Source organism: Mesoplodon bidens (genome assembly GCF_964165515.1).
Source record: "Mesoplodon bidens genome assembly, chromosome: 11".
Classification (NCBI taxonomy): domain Eukaryota; kingdom Metazoa; phylum Chordata; class Mammalia; order Artiodactyla; family Ziphiidae; genus Mesoplodon; species Mesoplodon bidens.
This window is the reverse complement of record NC_138167.1, coordinates 60,857,477-60,873,998: the sequence shown is the minus strand read 5'-3', so window position 1 is coordinate 60,873,998 and position 16,522 is coordinate 60,857,477. Positions and strand designations below refer to the sequence as shown.

Below are 16,522 nucleotides of genomic sequence, written 5' to 3'. Positions count from 1 at the left end.
TCTAATCACCTAACAATAACTTCCAGAAGCCTATGTAACACCCCACGAACCCACGTGATACCCCAGGAGCCCATGTGCCCTGGGACAGCTTGAGCAAGACACTTCGTATCTAACCCCGTCCGCCCCTCCACGAGTCTCAAGCTCCCTTCTCTTGTCAACCCTGCCGACCCGCCACCACCAACATGTCCCTGAGTTCTGGGCCTGTCCTAGACTTCTCTCTCCCCCTCTGGGGAAACACCTGGGATTTCACAGAAGACGTGGCCATGACTCCCCAGCAAGTGCAGGGCTGGGAGACGCTGACTGACAGGGATAGCTTCAGGCTCAAGTGACAGCTCCCAGGACTCTTGGGTTTCACAAATGTAATTTCTGACGAAATCACTAGCGTCTGGGTCAGGAAAGTAAGAGTTGAGGCGTATGGAGCCCCCGGCTCCCGAGGATGCCCTTGGAGGGAGATTCCCACCAGGCACAAAGCAGTGAGCCCACAGGCTTGGGCTCCCAGCTTCCCACCCAACTCCCAGCTGCACCCGCCAGACGGAAACAGCAACAGATACTCCGCCCGGACAACTCCTCTGGCCTCGGCCTCGGAGGGCAGTTGGACAGCATGTGCTCCCACGGGGCCACACGGGCGGCCGTGGAGGGAGGGGAGGGGCCGGGGCCTCACCGGGTTTTCTGTCTGGGCGATCCCGATCACGAAGACCAGCTGGGAGAAGAAAAGCGCCCCGATGAGGTTCTTGTGGATGCCGTGCAGGTTGGAGCGGAGCATCTGCACCAGTGCCAGGAGCACGAAGGCCACCAGCAGGGCGGCCAGGGACAAGGACACGGCAGCATAGGTGACGATCTTCAGGGGCAGGACCTCTCCGTGCTGCAGGCGGGTTGGTTAGAGGCGGGAGAACACGTAAGGGCCATGGCTGTGATGGAGCTTTTGCACAATCAAGACACATTAACATATTATTACTGCGGACAGGAACCAGCGTGACTACGACATGGCTCTCAGGGGGGTGCAAAAACCGACAGCAAAAACCAAACGAACAGTTTCAGGTGATAAAGCTCTGGGGAGGTCGGTGGTTACGGCTGCAAACACCGTGGACGTACATAATGCCCCTGACCTGTACACTGAAACATGGCTGAGATGGTGACTTTTCTGTTACATGCATTTTGCCACAAGAAAAAAAAATTGAAAAACAAAAAGCCTCACACATAACTCCTGCTGTCCGGCAGGTGTGGGGCCTGTCCACCCAAATTCTGAGCTGAGAGACCTTCAAACAGAGCCTCAGTTCACACAAAAGGCAGAGAGATGCCACAGCTGCAGGAAACCACATTTGTCTCCTGTGCTTTTTTTGCAAAATAGGACACTCGTCCAGGACCTGGCACCCGATGAAGGCTCAGCATTTGGGGAGCAAGTAGCTCCGGTTCTCCGGTAACTTCCAGAAAGCACCGTTCTGAACTTGCACAGAGCTGTGAGCCGGGGCTGCCCGGGGAACTCGGGGAGCCGGGCCTGAGTGGGATGGGTGGGGGGACTAAGTGCTCAGGGATCTCAGAGAGGCTGGGAGCTGCAGCAGCACTTACTCCCCAAGGCTCGGGCGCTATTTAGAGGCCTCTGGTTTTGAGGCACCTGGGACGTGGGAGCCTTGATTCCTGCTCTGGTTTAATTTCTTCTACCTGAACTTCTGCTTCCTTTGCCTGCGAGTCCCCTCCTGGTGCTGCCCAGCTTCCTGGCCATGAGAGGACCCCCAAATCCGCCCCTCCATGAACAAAGACCACTAATTATTAACCCCCTTCTGGCTGGGACCCGGAGCTTCGGCCCATGGGAGTTTTCTGTCTTGGGCTCCCAGAGGCACACTCTCTGCTCTTGTCACCCTAACACCCATCAGCAGCAACTTGTGGCTGACTCACCCTCCCCAGAATGTGACAGAAACTTGGGCCGCTGCATACCGGGAAGTCCTGGGAGGGATGATGGTGTGGCCGCCCGGGACACATCCCAGCCTGAAAACAGGGTGAGGGCTCCCAGGCCTCGGTTGGGCTCCTTGACACCAGTACACAACCCTGCCAAGCTGACCCTGCCCTGCTTGGGCCCCCCCGCCTCACTGGAGGCCCACAGAGGCCACCGAAAACACTGGAGGTTAAACATCAGCTGTCCCGCTGCTGCTTGGGGCTCCTGACGGAGCCTCCTTTGTCCTTTGGGGCCAGTGTGTGCAGCACTTAAGAGAGACACTCCCTTTGTTCCCGCCAGCCATCTCTTTTCTTCCTTAAAATTCAAAGCGCAGCAGAAACAGCATCACCTAACAGACTGCTGAGAACCCTGTTTTGAAGTGAGGTGTACATTCCAGGAGCTTCCTCTCTGAGGCTCTGGACTGCCATCATGGTTTCTAATTTACAACCTGGACCCTTTGAAAACTCTTCTAAGGGGGTTCTGTTACGGAAATCCTAACAGATTCTGGCCAGTCCTCCCGGAGCACAGTTTTTAATTGTGGCTTCAGTTTGTTCAAAGCCCTTAGCAGGAAAGATGCAGCTCACAGAAGAGTGGGCTTGGGGGCCAGGACACACTTGCCAGCTGGGCAGGGGTTGCCCTGGGGGCGGTGCCCACCTCACGCCGGGAGACGTCCATGAGCACGGCCGAGCTAGTCGCGTGGCTGCACTGGCAGGTGACGTGGGTTCGGTTTCGGGACAGCAGCTCACAGCCCTTGGCCGACCACCCTCCAGTCCCACCGATGCTGCAGAGAAAAGCAGGGTGAATGGGTCTCTGGGGCCCTCCTGCCCCCACTGGAGCCAAGCAACATCTTCGCTGCACCCCAGCCAAGTGCCACTGTCATCGCTGTGAGGACCACAGCCCCGGCAACCCCCGGGCCGTGTGAACCCTCTCCCTTCCCGCTCCAGGCCGGTGGGGGCCTCTGATGAGCGCCCTCTGCCGTTCACGTTCATGCATCGTTCAGCAGTAAGACTTCAACGGGGGGCCGCAGGCCCCTTTGCCGGAGACATTTGTCAGTTGTTAAAATAGCAACTGTGCGCTTTGGTCTCCTTTTGAGGCTCGATGACTTAGGAAGAAACATCTCACGTCCGTTTTATACTTTCACCTTCAGATTGCACAACATTTTATGGCAATTGCCTGGAAGCAGGGCCCCATCATTACCCCGTTTTACTGATGGGAAGCTCCAAGTGACAGGCTGCTACAGGTGTGTCTCGGCCTCAGACAGAGCCCTGCCCTCCCTAACTCTGGGAGAGTCAAGTAGCTTCTCTGATCTTCAGTGTACTCATCTGTAAAATGGGATGTGAAGGCTAACACACGTTTGCCAAGAACTTTAAGGTCTGGGATGGCAGATGCAGCACAAAGCAGAAAGGATAATTAGAGCCCCGGCTGGCTAATTGCTGGGGTTCAATCAACTGACCATGAGAGACAGCCGAGCCTGACGCGTGCCAGACAGACCTCAACACCAGCCTTGTCGTGGAAGTGGACCCTGCATTCTCTTTTGTAAGCCAAGCGTCTATTGCCCTCCAGGCACTACGCTGGTTGCTCATTAACTGGAATTTGGAAACTACAGAAGGAGGGAGAGAGTGGCGCGTGGTGCCTGCTGATCCAAACCTGCTTCCCAGCGTGGGCGCCCAGCAGAGGCCCCCGCAGCAGAGACCCGACCCACCTAGTGGAACCGCAGTTTTGGGGAATGTTTGGGCTGCATGGGAGTGAGCACAAAACTCCGTCCTGGCTGCAAGCGTTGGGGGCGGGGGTGGGAGGCAGATGGATGCTGCTGATGTGAGCGGGGCCTCTGAGGGGTCAAACCAGCCCCAGCAGCTGCCATGTGGGTCTCCAGGGCGGGATGGCTGAGGTCAGGGACCTTCGCCTGGTACAGAGACTCCCCTACACACATCAGGGATTTTCCGCTGTCGGTGGGAGGACCCTGGGACCAGTCACTGAGTCCCGCCCCCGTGTGTGTCCAGAACAAACCCCGGCCTTGTCTGGTGGTGGACGGGGCGCTTGTTGGCCGGAGCCCCGCAGGTGAGGGGCCCCATCTCCACGCTGGTCTTCTCGAGGGATCTCTGTGTGTGCCTGTGCATGTGTGCGCACATGTGTGTGTGACCCTATGTGTGAACATCGTGCACGCCTATGTTTCCAGATGTGTCTGTGTGCATTCGTGTACACGTGTGCATGGTCACAGCTGGGTGCATGTGCACACGTGTATGTTTGTGTTTCCAGGTGTGCATATGTGTACATGCCTGTGCACACATGTTTTAACTGTGGGCTTATGGGGGACTCTGACACCCCCAGGAGGGGCTGGAAGGGAAGCAATGGGCCACAGAAGAACTCCCAAGGCGCTCTGCCAATGGAGCGCTGGGGACCTGTGCGCAGGCACACCTGGCCTCAGCAAAGCCCCCCAAGGAGATGCAGCGTTCCAGGGCAGGGAGGGGCATCACCCGTACGCGATGGAGTGATTCCAGAACACGCAGACTGGCTTGGTGCGCTCCTCGGTCTCCAGGAGGGTGTACTCCACCAGGACGGGCCTCTCCAGGGGGCTGGGCAGCGGGGTCCCCTCGCTGTACACCACCGCGCTCACCACGGGTGTGTTGATGACGGGCCGGTTAGGCAGCCTGCAGGGGAGAAGCCAGGGCACAGGCACAAACCTGCGTGCAGCCCTGATGACGACACGCCGCGGAGGTCTCTCCAGGAGGGACCGAATCAGGCGCACGAGCTTGGAGCCACGGCCTCAGCCCTTGGGAAGGCATGGCTAAGGGAGCGGTGGTGAGGCCCTGGTAAAGGTTTTATCACCAACGGTCAAGCACAGGGTCACCTCTGGGACAAAGGCAGACTTTGGAAATTTAAAATGAAAAGAAGGTATGTGCGCGAAGACGTCAAGGCCCCTCCACGGAGAACAGCAAATCCCTGGAACGCTGGGAATTGTCCAGTGAAAGGAAGCTGGTGCAGTGGTGACGGCTCAGGGAGGCCTCTCATCCAGCCACTGGGAAGGATGCATATGAAGACCACAGAGCCAGGCAGGAGCTGGAAGTGATTCTAAGGTTGAAAAGTGAAGCCTCTGTGCTCCGCCTCTGCTCAGGCCTCGAAGCCCTTCGGTGGCATGTGCTTCTTCAGCCGGTAGCTGCCCTGGGTGCTGGGGCCACCAACAGCCGGTGGCAGGCAGGTATGCGGGGACGGATGCCCCGAGCAGGAATTACACTGCTGAGCCTGGGGTGTGTGCTGGGGAGGGGCGTTCCTGGCGGAAACACTAGGCAGACCCTGAACCTCTGTCCCAGGGAGATCACAGGGCAGTGGTCTCTGGCCGTGGGCCCGGGTCACTGCGTAGTGTGCTTGTACAGGTGTTCCAGTGGTTGAGATTCTGACTTATGGAAGCCTCGGAACCCTCTGGAAACTGCCCCCCCCCGCCCCGAGCTCCTGGAGCCAGGCTTACCTGAGGCTGCGGCGGTCCGGGTCATAGTGCTCGGGCAGGAGCTGCCCCAGGGTCCGGTAGATGATGACCAGGGCTATGGCGAACTGGCCAGGCTCCTCGGGGTGTCTCTTCCGCCTCTTGAATGGGGCCTCCATCTCGGCGCTGGGCTGCGGGCGTGCCGTCTGGGGGGCGGCCCTGCGACCGGCCGGCCTCACCGTGGGGCCCTCTGCAACGTAAGCACAGCGTGAGGAAGGGGGCTGGATGCCTGTGTTCCCACCAATCGCCTTCTACTTGAGCCAGTGCTTCCTGAAATCAACAGATGTTCCATGGGAAACGGTAGGAGGTTTCTCAAAAGACCAAATACAGAACCACCACAGGACCCTGCAACTCCACTTCTGGGTGTGCACCCCAAAAAGCTGAAAGCAGGGACTCAACAGATGCTTGCACACCCACGCTCACAGCAAGCGTGATTCACAACAGCCAAAAGGTGTAAGCAACACAAGTGTCCATCAACGGATGTTGGATAAGCGAAACGCGGTCCCCTCCATATAAGGAGATGTCATTTAGGCTTAGAAAGGAAGGAGGTTCTGGCACAGGCGACAACGTGGATGAACTTTGAGCACACGATGCTCGGTGAGAGAAGCTGGTCAAATAATGTAAATTCCACTTATGTGGGGAACCTGGAGACTGACTTTGTAGAAAGCAGCCACAGTCACCCACATTTTCCACAGTCCACAAAGTGCCCCGGCTGTGCCTGGTCCAGGAGTTGTCTCCGGAAACATCCACCGCCCAGTATGCACTGCCCAGAGCACAGGCTCCAGAGGGGCGGGCGGTGGAGCCCTGAGGGTCGGGTTCTGGGAGGGGCGACACGTCTGGGGGAGGGGAGGACAGAAGCAGAGCAGGGGGTGGGGGCTGGAGGTGCGGTGGGGGAGGGTCTCCCCTCTGCCCCCGTGATGGGGATGCCACACACCTTTCAGGCCCTTCTGACCCTGCTCAGGGCCCTGCTGGTCAGTGGCTGGTTAACAGCACCAGCTAGCCACACTCAGGCTGGTTAACAATACTGGTTAGCCACACTCAATCTGGTTAACAGCACCAGCTAGCCACACTCAGGCTGGTTAACAATACTGGTTAGCCACACTCAGCCTGGTTAACAGCACCAGCTAGCTACATTCAGGCTGGTTAACAACACCGCCCAGCCTCACTCAGGCTGGTTGGTGATGCAGGCTGGTCATCGACACTCTGGCTATGGGGTCAGCAGGGAGGCAGGCGGCTCCAACTGCCACTAGGGTTGCTGTTTTCCAGGGTTTGGCTGAGAGCTTTAGGGAAGGTGCGTGGAGTCACCACCCACTCTCCTGCTCTGGCTGGCCAGTCACCTAACTGGGCTGTTCCGGCTCTTCCTCTGGGCGAGGGCAGCGCAGGCTGTGGGCTTCCTGAGTGGAGGGCCCGATGCTCCCCCAGGCTGGGTGATCCTCCCAGGCCCCCACCCTGACTTGAGACAGACGTCTCCCTGTCGAGGGCTCGGACTTGACGAGCTGATGTCATCATCTTCAGCAGCAAGTGCGTCTACCCGCTCCCCCCTCCTGTGAAGTCCCACAAGGCGGGGCCCCATAAGGAGGCTGACTCGGTGCTCCCGAAGCCTCCCACCGCCTGGCTCCACTGCCTCTGTTCAGTCGCCCTGGGCCGGGCTCCAGGCCCCCTGCTCCAGCAGGGATGTCACCTCCCGGGGGCATCAAGTGAGAGGCTGCGGCCGGGACACCAGACAGCACCCTGCAGCGGGGTGGCCTCTCGGGAGCGTGTCATGACCATGACCCCAGAGCACACACACCCCTTCCCCATGTCTGCTCCTGGCCCCAGACACCTCGGTGGGTCTAAAGCCCCAGTTTCTTCCACGACTCGACTGGCCCATCGTGTCTCCAGCTAACCAGTCAGCCAGCAAGTGGGTATCGGAGGCCCCCCTTGGGCAAAGCATCCGGGGGTACCTTGCCCCAGTAGAACAGGCACACATGCTGCCTGGGACAAGGGCTGGAGAGCCTGCCTAGGAGGGAGTCAGGGCAAAGAAGGGATCTGGACCAAGGGGAGAAGGTCAGTGTCTGAGGAAGGAGGACGTAAGCCTGGCGAAGCCTGAGGGGGCGGGTGAGCGGTGGGCAGAGGCTCGGAGCCAAGCCCCAGGGCTGAGCCCCAGTAGATGCCTGAAACTGCAGATATTACAAACACTATTATATATTATATTTTTTCCTATACATACGCACCTAGGATAAGGCTTAATTTGTAAATTAGGCACATTAAGAAAACAACAATAACCAATAATAAAACAGAACAATTACAACTATACACTGTGTTAAAAGTTATGTGAATGTGGTCTTTCTCTTTCTTTCAAAATACCTTATTGTACAAACTTAATGCCTTTTCCATCTTAACTAAGCACTTATCATGCACTGTGGCTGTAACTTTTACAGTTTTAGGTACAATGGCAAACTAGCATGTATTTCTTTTTCCCTCCTCACAATTTCACAGAGAGAAGATTCGTTCTTACCGTGGATCTTAGCAACCCCAGCGTATGATTTTTCTTTCCTTACTGAGTCGAGAATTTTCGCCCTTTCACTTAAAGGAAGCGCTTCGTGGCTTCCCTTTGGCACAGCTGCCTTGCCAGCATCACTATTTTTGCTCTGAGGTTGTAATATTAGGTAGATAAGGGTCACTTGAACACAAGCCCTGTGATACTTTGACAGTCGATCTGATCACCTAAGTGGCCAAAGGGCAGGGATACGCTGAACAAAGGGATGATTCACACCCCGGGTGGGATGGAGTAAACTTGCAACGAGCTACTCAGAACTGCACGCAATTTAAAACATGAATTGTTTATTTCTGGAATTTTCCAGACCATGGTTGACCTCGAGTAACTGAAAACTCAGAAACCACAGATAAAGGGGTGATGACTGTATATCACTATTCTGAGGATAACTATGGACCAAACAGACTGCTGAATGTTGAAAACCCAAATCAATCCCAAATAAATACAATTTGTAAGATGGGGTCAGTTGTCAAGCTTGATCTTACATCAGTGTAAAACCCTCTTTAAAAGTTTTTAAGATGCCTGAATAATACCCATGAAACTGACGAAATGAATTTACTAAAACCCTTCAAATTTTTAACTGTCCGTTACAGAATTTTATGTCTTCAAGCTCTTACCTTGGGGGAGACATTTTCAGTAGCTTGAGTGGATCTATGAAAAATACTTTAAGAAAATTCAACATGTTTAAGCCGTGTGGTATTAGAGTCCTAACCCAGGATTGGAGAACTGCACACAGATGGCTCTGGTTTGGTTTTGGTGGTGGTGGGGGCTCAGGGAGGAGTCTAAAAATTTTACATCCACGGAGAGGCAGCTTTTCACTGCACAAGGAAGACAACCTCACGCACAATTTAGGTGTTCACTCGTTCATCCCATTATAAATTAGCCCAAGTTTTGTAAGAAACACCCCACCATTGCCTTTCCGTCTGACGCCAGCAAACAGGCAGCTGGATGCAGGGCAGATGTGCACGCGCAGGACCCACTCCCCCTGCGGCACGACAGAGGCCCGCCCTCCTCCACCTGCCGCCCCCAAGGGCAGCCGTCGTGTCTTAGCAGCTTTACCTTTCCTCTCGGGTGGTTTGAAGAAGTCCTCCGAGAAGAAGACCGAGGACTCCAGGTCTTTGGGGACCTCGCCCCGCGGGTGCTCGAACTGCGGCACCCAGGCTCCTGTGAAGTTCAGTTTGTCGAAGACGTCGACGGCGAGAACTGCGGACACAGGCGCCTCCGTCACATGCGGCTCCCAGCCCCTCCCGCAGAGAGCCTGCCCGAACCCGTGCTGTTTTCAAACTGACCAGGACGGCTGTCCCCGATCACCTTTCAACAGAACCTACCTCCACTTCCTGCTGAGTCACATAGCCTGGTGCCTTACCGGGGGTCTCGGGGAGCTCAGGAGGCGCCCCCCCCCGGCTCCCCACCACGGGTGTGTCATTTCCCTGCAGCTGTGTCCCTGCTGGCAGTCAGCCCTGCAGGCTCCAGGGCGACCCCCCCAGGTCTTCCCACTGAGCCGTTTTTCCAACACCCCCAATACAAAGGGTGCCCTCAATTCACTGCACAGGCAAGGGCTGTGCTCCCACCTGAGGCGCTCAGGACCAGGGTGGGTGGGAGCCCTGGAACACGGGAGGCAGGGGCCACTGGCCCCAAGGACTGGGAGGATGGACAGGGCTGGCCTGTGGCCCGAGCACCGGGAGAACCAAGAAGGAAGCTCTCGGCCCAGTGCAGGGGCGATGGTCCCAACCACAGGGCATCAGAGAAGGACACTGGAGGGGTGTGTGGGCAGAGGTAGGCCAGAGGTTTGGCCGGGACCTGCCTGAAGTCTCTGGAAGGGGCTGGGGGGCAACGGCTACACCAGTTGCCCGTCAGGCGCCCGTGTCCTGTCTGTCCCCGAGAGTCTGCAGGCCAGCTCTGCCAGACCCTCTCTCAGGACAGAGGCCGGAATGCCGGGCACTCACCCTTCTGTCCTGCCCCAGTGATGACGGGCTCCCAAGCCCACCTCCACCCCAATGCAAGGCAGGTGGCATCCTGGGCTCAGGTGGGCCTGGGAGGTGCAGACCAGCCCGAACGTCTTCTAGTCAGGAAGTGAGGGCCCCTCCCTGGGAGCCTGAGAGTTCATGCTAGGGATGCCGCCGCACCTGGATTCAAGGCTCAGGCCCTTCTGGCGACAGATAATCGGCTAACTCAAGGGGCGATTCCCTGGGAAGGGGCAATCCCTGGGTCCTGCCCGAGCCCCCATGGGGGTGCTAAGTAAACAGTCACAGGAGGAGAAAACCAGCAGCCCCTGCCTGTAGGACGGGCCCCCGCTCCAGGGACTCTGCTGCTATGTCTGGGTGGGTAAGGCTGCTTCTACCACCAGGGCTTCCTCCCCAGGAAGGAAGCCGACGTTCAACTCCTGACCCCCGAGCAGCACGTCCTGGGCCCTCGGGGTGACTCGGTCCACAAGCGTTGGCTCTGCTGGTGGCTCGGCTCCCGGCCCGGGGAGGGGGTTCCCCCTCCGCCAGGTGCCAGCTGCCTGTCCCCGTCCCTCTCCCAGGGTCTGTGCCTCTGGGTGAGCCTGGAGGCTGGACCTGCCGCCAGACCCTCCAGCCCACTTCCCTGGGCAGCCCCACACCTAGTTCTGAAGGCAAGAGGACCACCAAGATCCTGCCAGCGTCGACCATTCTCCCAGAGATGCCCGAGGGGGACTGCACCTGAGACGGGCCCCGGGGTTCCACCGTCCCCCCCGCCAGGCCCACAGCCTCACTCATGTTGGGGGTGACGATGACGAAGGGCCGCAGGTAGGTCCTCCGCAGGTTTCGGGCCACGTTGCTGAAATAGGCCTCGAAGTGCCTCAGCAGCTGTGCGGTGCCCCCCTCGCTCCGCTGGATCTGCTCCCACGCGGCCCTGGTGCCCGGGGCCAGGAGGGCACTGCCTGCCTGGACGACATCCTGGTCAGACAGACAGACAGCACTCAGCTCATGTGAGCGGCTGGCCAGCGGAGGCCTGGCTGACACGCTGGGGCCCAGGCTCCAGAGAGCCTTTAGGTCACAGGACCAGGCCGGGCCAGGATCAGAAGCCGCGAGAGGCTGTGGTCTCATCTCCAAGGCAGGAGACACGTGTCGGGGGAAACCTTGCAGGGGGTTTCATCGGGGGCACCCCGAGACACAAAGGGGAGCAGGCGTGCAGAGACGCCCCCCGTTACATCAGAACCCCCAGTCCCACCAGGAGAGCCTGGCCTGGGAACGGCCGACCCGTCGCTGAGCCCCAGCAAGGCAGCCGAGGATGCGCTGCGCGTTCCATTTCGGGTGATGCTCCCGCCCTGAACACCTCAGATGGACAGGGGGCAGCGTGGGGAGGACACTCGGGATGTCACGGGGATGCAGGGGCCACAACCCAGATGGAAACCAGGACGGAAAACTTCTGTTTGCGAAGAACCGGAAGTGGGAACAAACTCCCTGGGCCCAAACTCTCAGACCTGGATTGAAATACAGGTGCGGGAACACTGCCAAGGCGCTGAGGGCTCTGCAGGGACAGGGGAGGTCCCTGGGGGCTCTGTGTGGACGGGGAGGCCTTAGAGAGGAGTGAAGAGGAAGCACCAGGCAATGCCATGCCTCACCCGCACCCCTGGCAAGAGTGGCTTATAAACTGGATGAACGAGCCTCCTCGCGGGTTATGCTAAAGAGACACGTCTCAGGGCCTGATCACTTAAAGACAAAACAGGACTGTCTCTGCAGGAGGAGGCATCAAGCCGTGTGAGAGCAGGATCTCAGAGTTTGCGGGGGGGTCCTGGCGCCCCCCCTCTTATGGGTTGTGTGTCCTTGGTTCCCTGTGCCTCAGCTTCCTTAATTGTAAAGCAGGGCGACAGCTGAGCTTCATACAGGATGTGTGTGGGAATAAGTGGGCCGATTCCTGTAGCCCCCAGGACACTGGCGTGCACGCAGTGGTCAGCTGACAGCGGCACCACTGTCATCACCGTCAGGTCTGTCCCTTTGCCAAGACCCTCCTAACACTTGGAAACCCTTTTGCTGGTCACTGAACTGGCCTGGGCTCACATCTGAAAAGGGCAGTCTTGCCCTGAGGACACTGGGCCAGATGACCTTCCACGACCGAGCCAGGGCCCCCGGTCCAGCTCACCCCTGGACGTGTGGGGCTCTCTGCCTGCCGCCTTCCTACCTCGTGGAAGTCGGTGTCCCGCGTGGCCGCGAGCTCGAAGCCCTGCTGGCTGCTCTCATGCAGCAGGACGCGGCCCAGCAGCTGGTAGGCCGTCCGCACGTCATTGCCAAAGAGTGCGTCTGTGTGCCGTGTGGCGTTGCGCAGCGCCCGGGCCAGCCACAGGGACCGGTCACCGTCCATCCGCGTCTCGTTCCGGCTCAGCTTCTCGTTCTGGGTCGGGGAACAAGTGCCAGGTCGGCCCTGGGCCCCTCCCCTGACTCAGAATCCACTACTTTCCAGTGGAAATACCCTTGTCAGAAAAGAATTTTAAAAATCCCCAAGCCCTGGGCTTCCCTGGTGGCACAGTGGTTGAGAGACCGCCTGCCGATGCAGGGGACACAGGTTCGTGCCCCAGTCCGGGAGGATCCCACATGCCGCGGAGCGGCTGGGCCCATGAGCCATGGCCACTGAGCCTGTGCGTCCGGAGCCTGTGCTCCGCAACGGGAGAGGCCACGACAGTGAGAGGCCCGCGTACCACAAAAAAAAAAAAAAAAAAAAAATCCCCAAGCCCCAAAATGAACTTGGGCTGATGGCCATGGCACAAAAAAGGAGGGTCTGTCAGGCTAAAAAGCACTTGGAAAAAGACACCAGGTGGAAGAAGGGAGAGAGTATGACACCGTGAGTCATGGGCGGATGGCAGGGTGGGGGGCTCGGACGTGGGGACTCTGAGTCTGCAGAACCAGACGCAGGGTGGGATCTGGAAAGGGAAGAGGAGATTGCTGCTACGGTGCCCCGAACAGATATGCTGTCCCCAGGCCCCGCCCAGCCTGGGACCAGCATGACCCGGCAGCCTGGAAGCCCACCCTCTTCCTGCACGTCCCCAGGGTGCAGCCTACCATGGCTTTGAGGTCCACGAAGGAGACGGTGGTGCAGTTAAAGAGCTCTGGGGGCAGCCAGCCCTTCTCCCCGCTGCAGTGCCGGACCGCATTTCCTAGGGAACAGAGAAGGACCCTCCAAGCCTGAAGGCTGAGCTGTGAATGAAGCCCTCAGCTGGCCCAGGGCCAGCAGGTGCCTTAGCCATGGAGCCAACACTGCTCTGCCCTCAGACCTGGGAACACGCTGACAGCTGCCTGATGTTCACAACCAGGCCTTACCGTTGGCCTGAGCTGCCCAGCAACTGTGGGTGGACACCTGAGCGAGTCCGTGAAAAGAGAAATCGGCTGAGTGGTCCATCGAGCACCCACCGTGTCCACATGCGCTGCAAGCCCACCCGGATCCCACTCCGGGCTGGTGCTTTCTCTGCACCGACTCACTAGACCTCCCCTGGCCCCCTGCAGCCAGACGCAGTTACCATCCCCGTTTTATGATGAGGTGCCAATGCTGCGAGCGGTGAGGCAGCTTGTGCGAGCCTCCCGCCACTGTCCCCATCCCGGCCGCTAGGCTCTTTGTATTTTCATTGTGCTCTTTCCAGGTTTTATCATTTACGACTGAGGAAAAAGTCATCTTATCCCCCAATCACTTTGGCTAAAGGAACTCTTTCAACACGGAACAGCCGGTGAGTTCTGACACCTCGGCCGGCCCTCCTGCAAGCCGCACGCCTCCGTCTAACGTCCCGCCTGGAACGGATGCCACAGGCCACACCCCGCGGTACTTACCCACAGACCCTTTAGGGCACGGCACTGCGGCCGGCTGCCCGAACTTGGTCTGCGGCCACCAGATGCCAGCCTCAAATGCTCTGGGACAGCCGTTGTAGATCACTGGGGTACAGAGGGGAGAAGGCGCTCAGCCATGCACACAGACGTGCAGCATGCTCCACACGATCCTCCTGGACGGAGGCCCCGCCCCCACCAAGAACCGGACCCCTCGCATCCCCCCATCGGTGTTAGAACAGGGGGAGGGGGGACGCAGGCTCTGACCCACGCCTCCTGACGGGCCAGTGGACAGAAGGCCAAGCAGACACAGCTGGACCAGGAGGCTGTCAGGCGCCCCCACCATGCCCCAGGAGTGTGGGGTGCACACACACACACATGCGCACACGTAGACGCACGCACGTGTGCACGTAAATGCACGCACACACCATACACACGCAGACACACGTGCACACAAGCAGACACACACACGCACACGCACACACACGCACACACACACGCAGACACACAGTGGCCTGTCCCTGCCGTACAGCCTGAGAGGGTCAAGGGCAACGCGGACCTTCGCAGCCGAGGATGGTGACCTCGGCAAAAGGGTTGTCGCAGCGGTTGCACTGGCGGCCAATGACGCCAGGCTTGCAGCTGCACTGGCCAGTGTCCATGTCGCACGCGCGGCTGTGGGAGCCGTGCGGGAAGCAGTCACATGGCAGGCAGGTGTCCTGCCCCGGGGGCCTGTAGTAATTCTCCTGCAAGAGCCAGAAGCAGAGGCTGGACGTCAGACACCGCAGACAACCTACACCTGGAGGGCGTTTCCTGAGCAACATCAGGGTTCCCGCCCGGCTCCCTGGCCAGCCCGGCTGTCCTCCACCCACGGCCTCCAGGCCAGCGGCGTCTGGGGCCCCCAGAGCGGATGGGGCAGGTGTGTCCTCCAGGAAGACACGCCCTCTCTCACATCTCAGCAAACACTTACCGTGAGCCACCATATGTCCTAAAAAGGATCAGAGATTCAAATGGAGATCTATGCACAAGGGTACCAGGATGGCTGATGGAAGTGTTTTTTTTTTTTTTAATTGTGAGAAATTAGAAGCCACCCGAACATGTGTCACTGGGCAGGGCAAGCTGATGGTCAAGAGCATGGGCTTCAGTTCTGGAAAGTCCTGGATTTACGCCCAGCTTGGCCATTCACTGGCCACACTGCCCTTGCCAGGACACTTGGCTTCCCAAGGTCCAAGGGTCCCCGGCTGAAAACTGGGACAGGTTGTGACTTGGGCAGACTTGTGGCCAGTGACAGAGGCTTCTGTGTCAGGCAGGGACACGGAACTGTCCCACAGGGGGCTCCAACTGTGTGTCTTTCAGTCCCTGAGGAGGCACTGCATGTGAGCAGTCACCCTGGGAGGGCACACGGTATCACTGTCACTGTTTTACAGGCCTTTCTGCATTTTCTATAATTTTTGATGAAAAAAAAAACCCTAGGCATGTTTCCCCCAAGTACCCTCCTCACTTTCCTCCTGCCCTGCGCCCCACCAATGCCATGACCGCCACCTCACACCATGTGGTTTGCGTGGTCCCGATCTGCTAGGGCCCTTATGATTTTTCAGGCGACATCGGAGGCACAGTGGAACACACGGGACACAACGCATGTCAGACAGGGAGCCGGGGAGCATCAGAGGGCGCCATGACGGCAGGCTCCCCTCTTGGGTCAGCAAGCCTGGCCGCGGGACAGCGTGTCCCTCCGAGCTGCTACTGTGACACATAGAATTTTCCTTTGGGCTTCAAGTTACCGGCAGCTCACGGCAGTTGTCGACACAACATTCTGAAGGTACGTGGAGTTTTCTGGGAGGCCAAGAGGGCCGGGGTTCCCTGTGCTTTGGGCTGAGAACACTGCGGCCGTGCACAAGAATGACAGGCACCCGAGGCGAGGCAGTGGGCAAAGCTTTTCATATTTTAAATGTTGGTCATCACTGGGGACTTCCCTGGCAGTCCAGGGGCTAAGACTCTGCACTCCCAATGCAGGGGGCCCGGGTTTGATCCCTGCAGGGAACTAGATCCCACATGCTGCAAGTAAGAGTACGTATGCCGCAACTAAAGATCCCGCACGCGGCAACGATCCTGCGTGCTGCAACTAAGACCCGGAGAAGGCAAATTAACTAATTAAATATTCTTTTTAAATGTTGGTCATCATTGAGTGGTTTGATAAAAGACCAGGAAAATGGCCAACCAGGAGAACTATGTTTGGTGACGAAGACGAGTCAAACTCACAGAAATTGCTTGGTTTCCCGTGACCGTGTGTGGGGCTGAGCCAGCTTACAGGTGAGAACCTGTAAGCTGTGTTCACCCACAGTGAACCCTGTGAGTACCCAAGTGTGTGTGTGCTCGTGTCCAGGTAGACGTGTGGGCGGGTGTGTGCGTGTGCACGCCCCGCCGTCTCCCTGGGTCCCTGCTGTCCGCCCGTGGCCAGGCCTCACCTTGCACTGGCACTGCCCGTTGGTCTTGTTGCAGTCGGGGTCGAAGCCTTTGCTGACAGCACAGAGGCAAGGCCCGCACACAGGGTTCCCCCACCAGCCTCTGGGGCACGGAAGGTCGATCCTGTTGGGAAATCAGACGGCAGATGGAAGGTGTACAGAACTGCCCTTCTTGGAACGAGAGGGCTGATGGAGGCCTGGGCCTCGGCTGGACTAGTTCTGGGTACCTCCCGCCCCCCTGAGTGGTCTGTTGCCCCCTTGCTGGCCCCCACCTGCAGGACTTAGCATTTTATGACCTATGCCCAGCCTTCCAGGGCCCCGCATTTGGAAGGGTTCTACCTACAATAC

The 16,522-nt window shown here is 58.4% G+C and overlaps 1 protein-coding gene across 1 annotated transcript in view; it reads right to left on the bottom strand.

Moving 5' to 3' along the window:
• Nucleotides 1-16,522, bottom strand: part of CELSR1 (cadherin EGF LAG seven-pass G-type receptor 1) — a 148,146-nt gene that overhangs the window by 16,434 nt on the left and 115,190 nt on the right. Inside the window, exons 14-24 of the mRNA XM_081249039.1 lie at nt 16,178-16,298; nt 14,275-14,458; nt 13,722-13,823; nt 12,963-13,057; nt 12,088-12,297; nt 10,679-10,862; nt 9,004-9,147; nt 5,394-5,598; nt 4,411-4,578; nt 2,585-2,711; nt 662-862 (exon numbers count right to left, since the gene is read on the bottom strand). Coding sequence (XP_081105165.1) covers nt 662-862; nt 2,585-2,711; nt 4,411-4,578; nt 5,394-5,598; nt 9,004-9,147; nt 10,679-10,862; nt 12,088-12,297; nt 12,963-13,057; nt 13,722-13,823; nt 14,275-14,458; nt 16,178-16,298 — 1,741 coding nt within the window. The remainder of the gene's footprint in view (nt 1-661; nt 863-2,584; nt 2,712-4,410; nt 4,579-5,393; nt 5,599-9,003; nt 9,148-10,678; nt 10,863-12,087; nt 12,298-12,962; nt 13,058-13,721; nt 13,824-14,274; nt 14,459-16,177; nt 16,299-16,522) is intronic.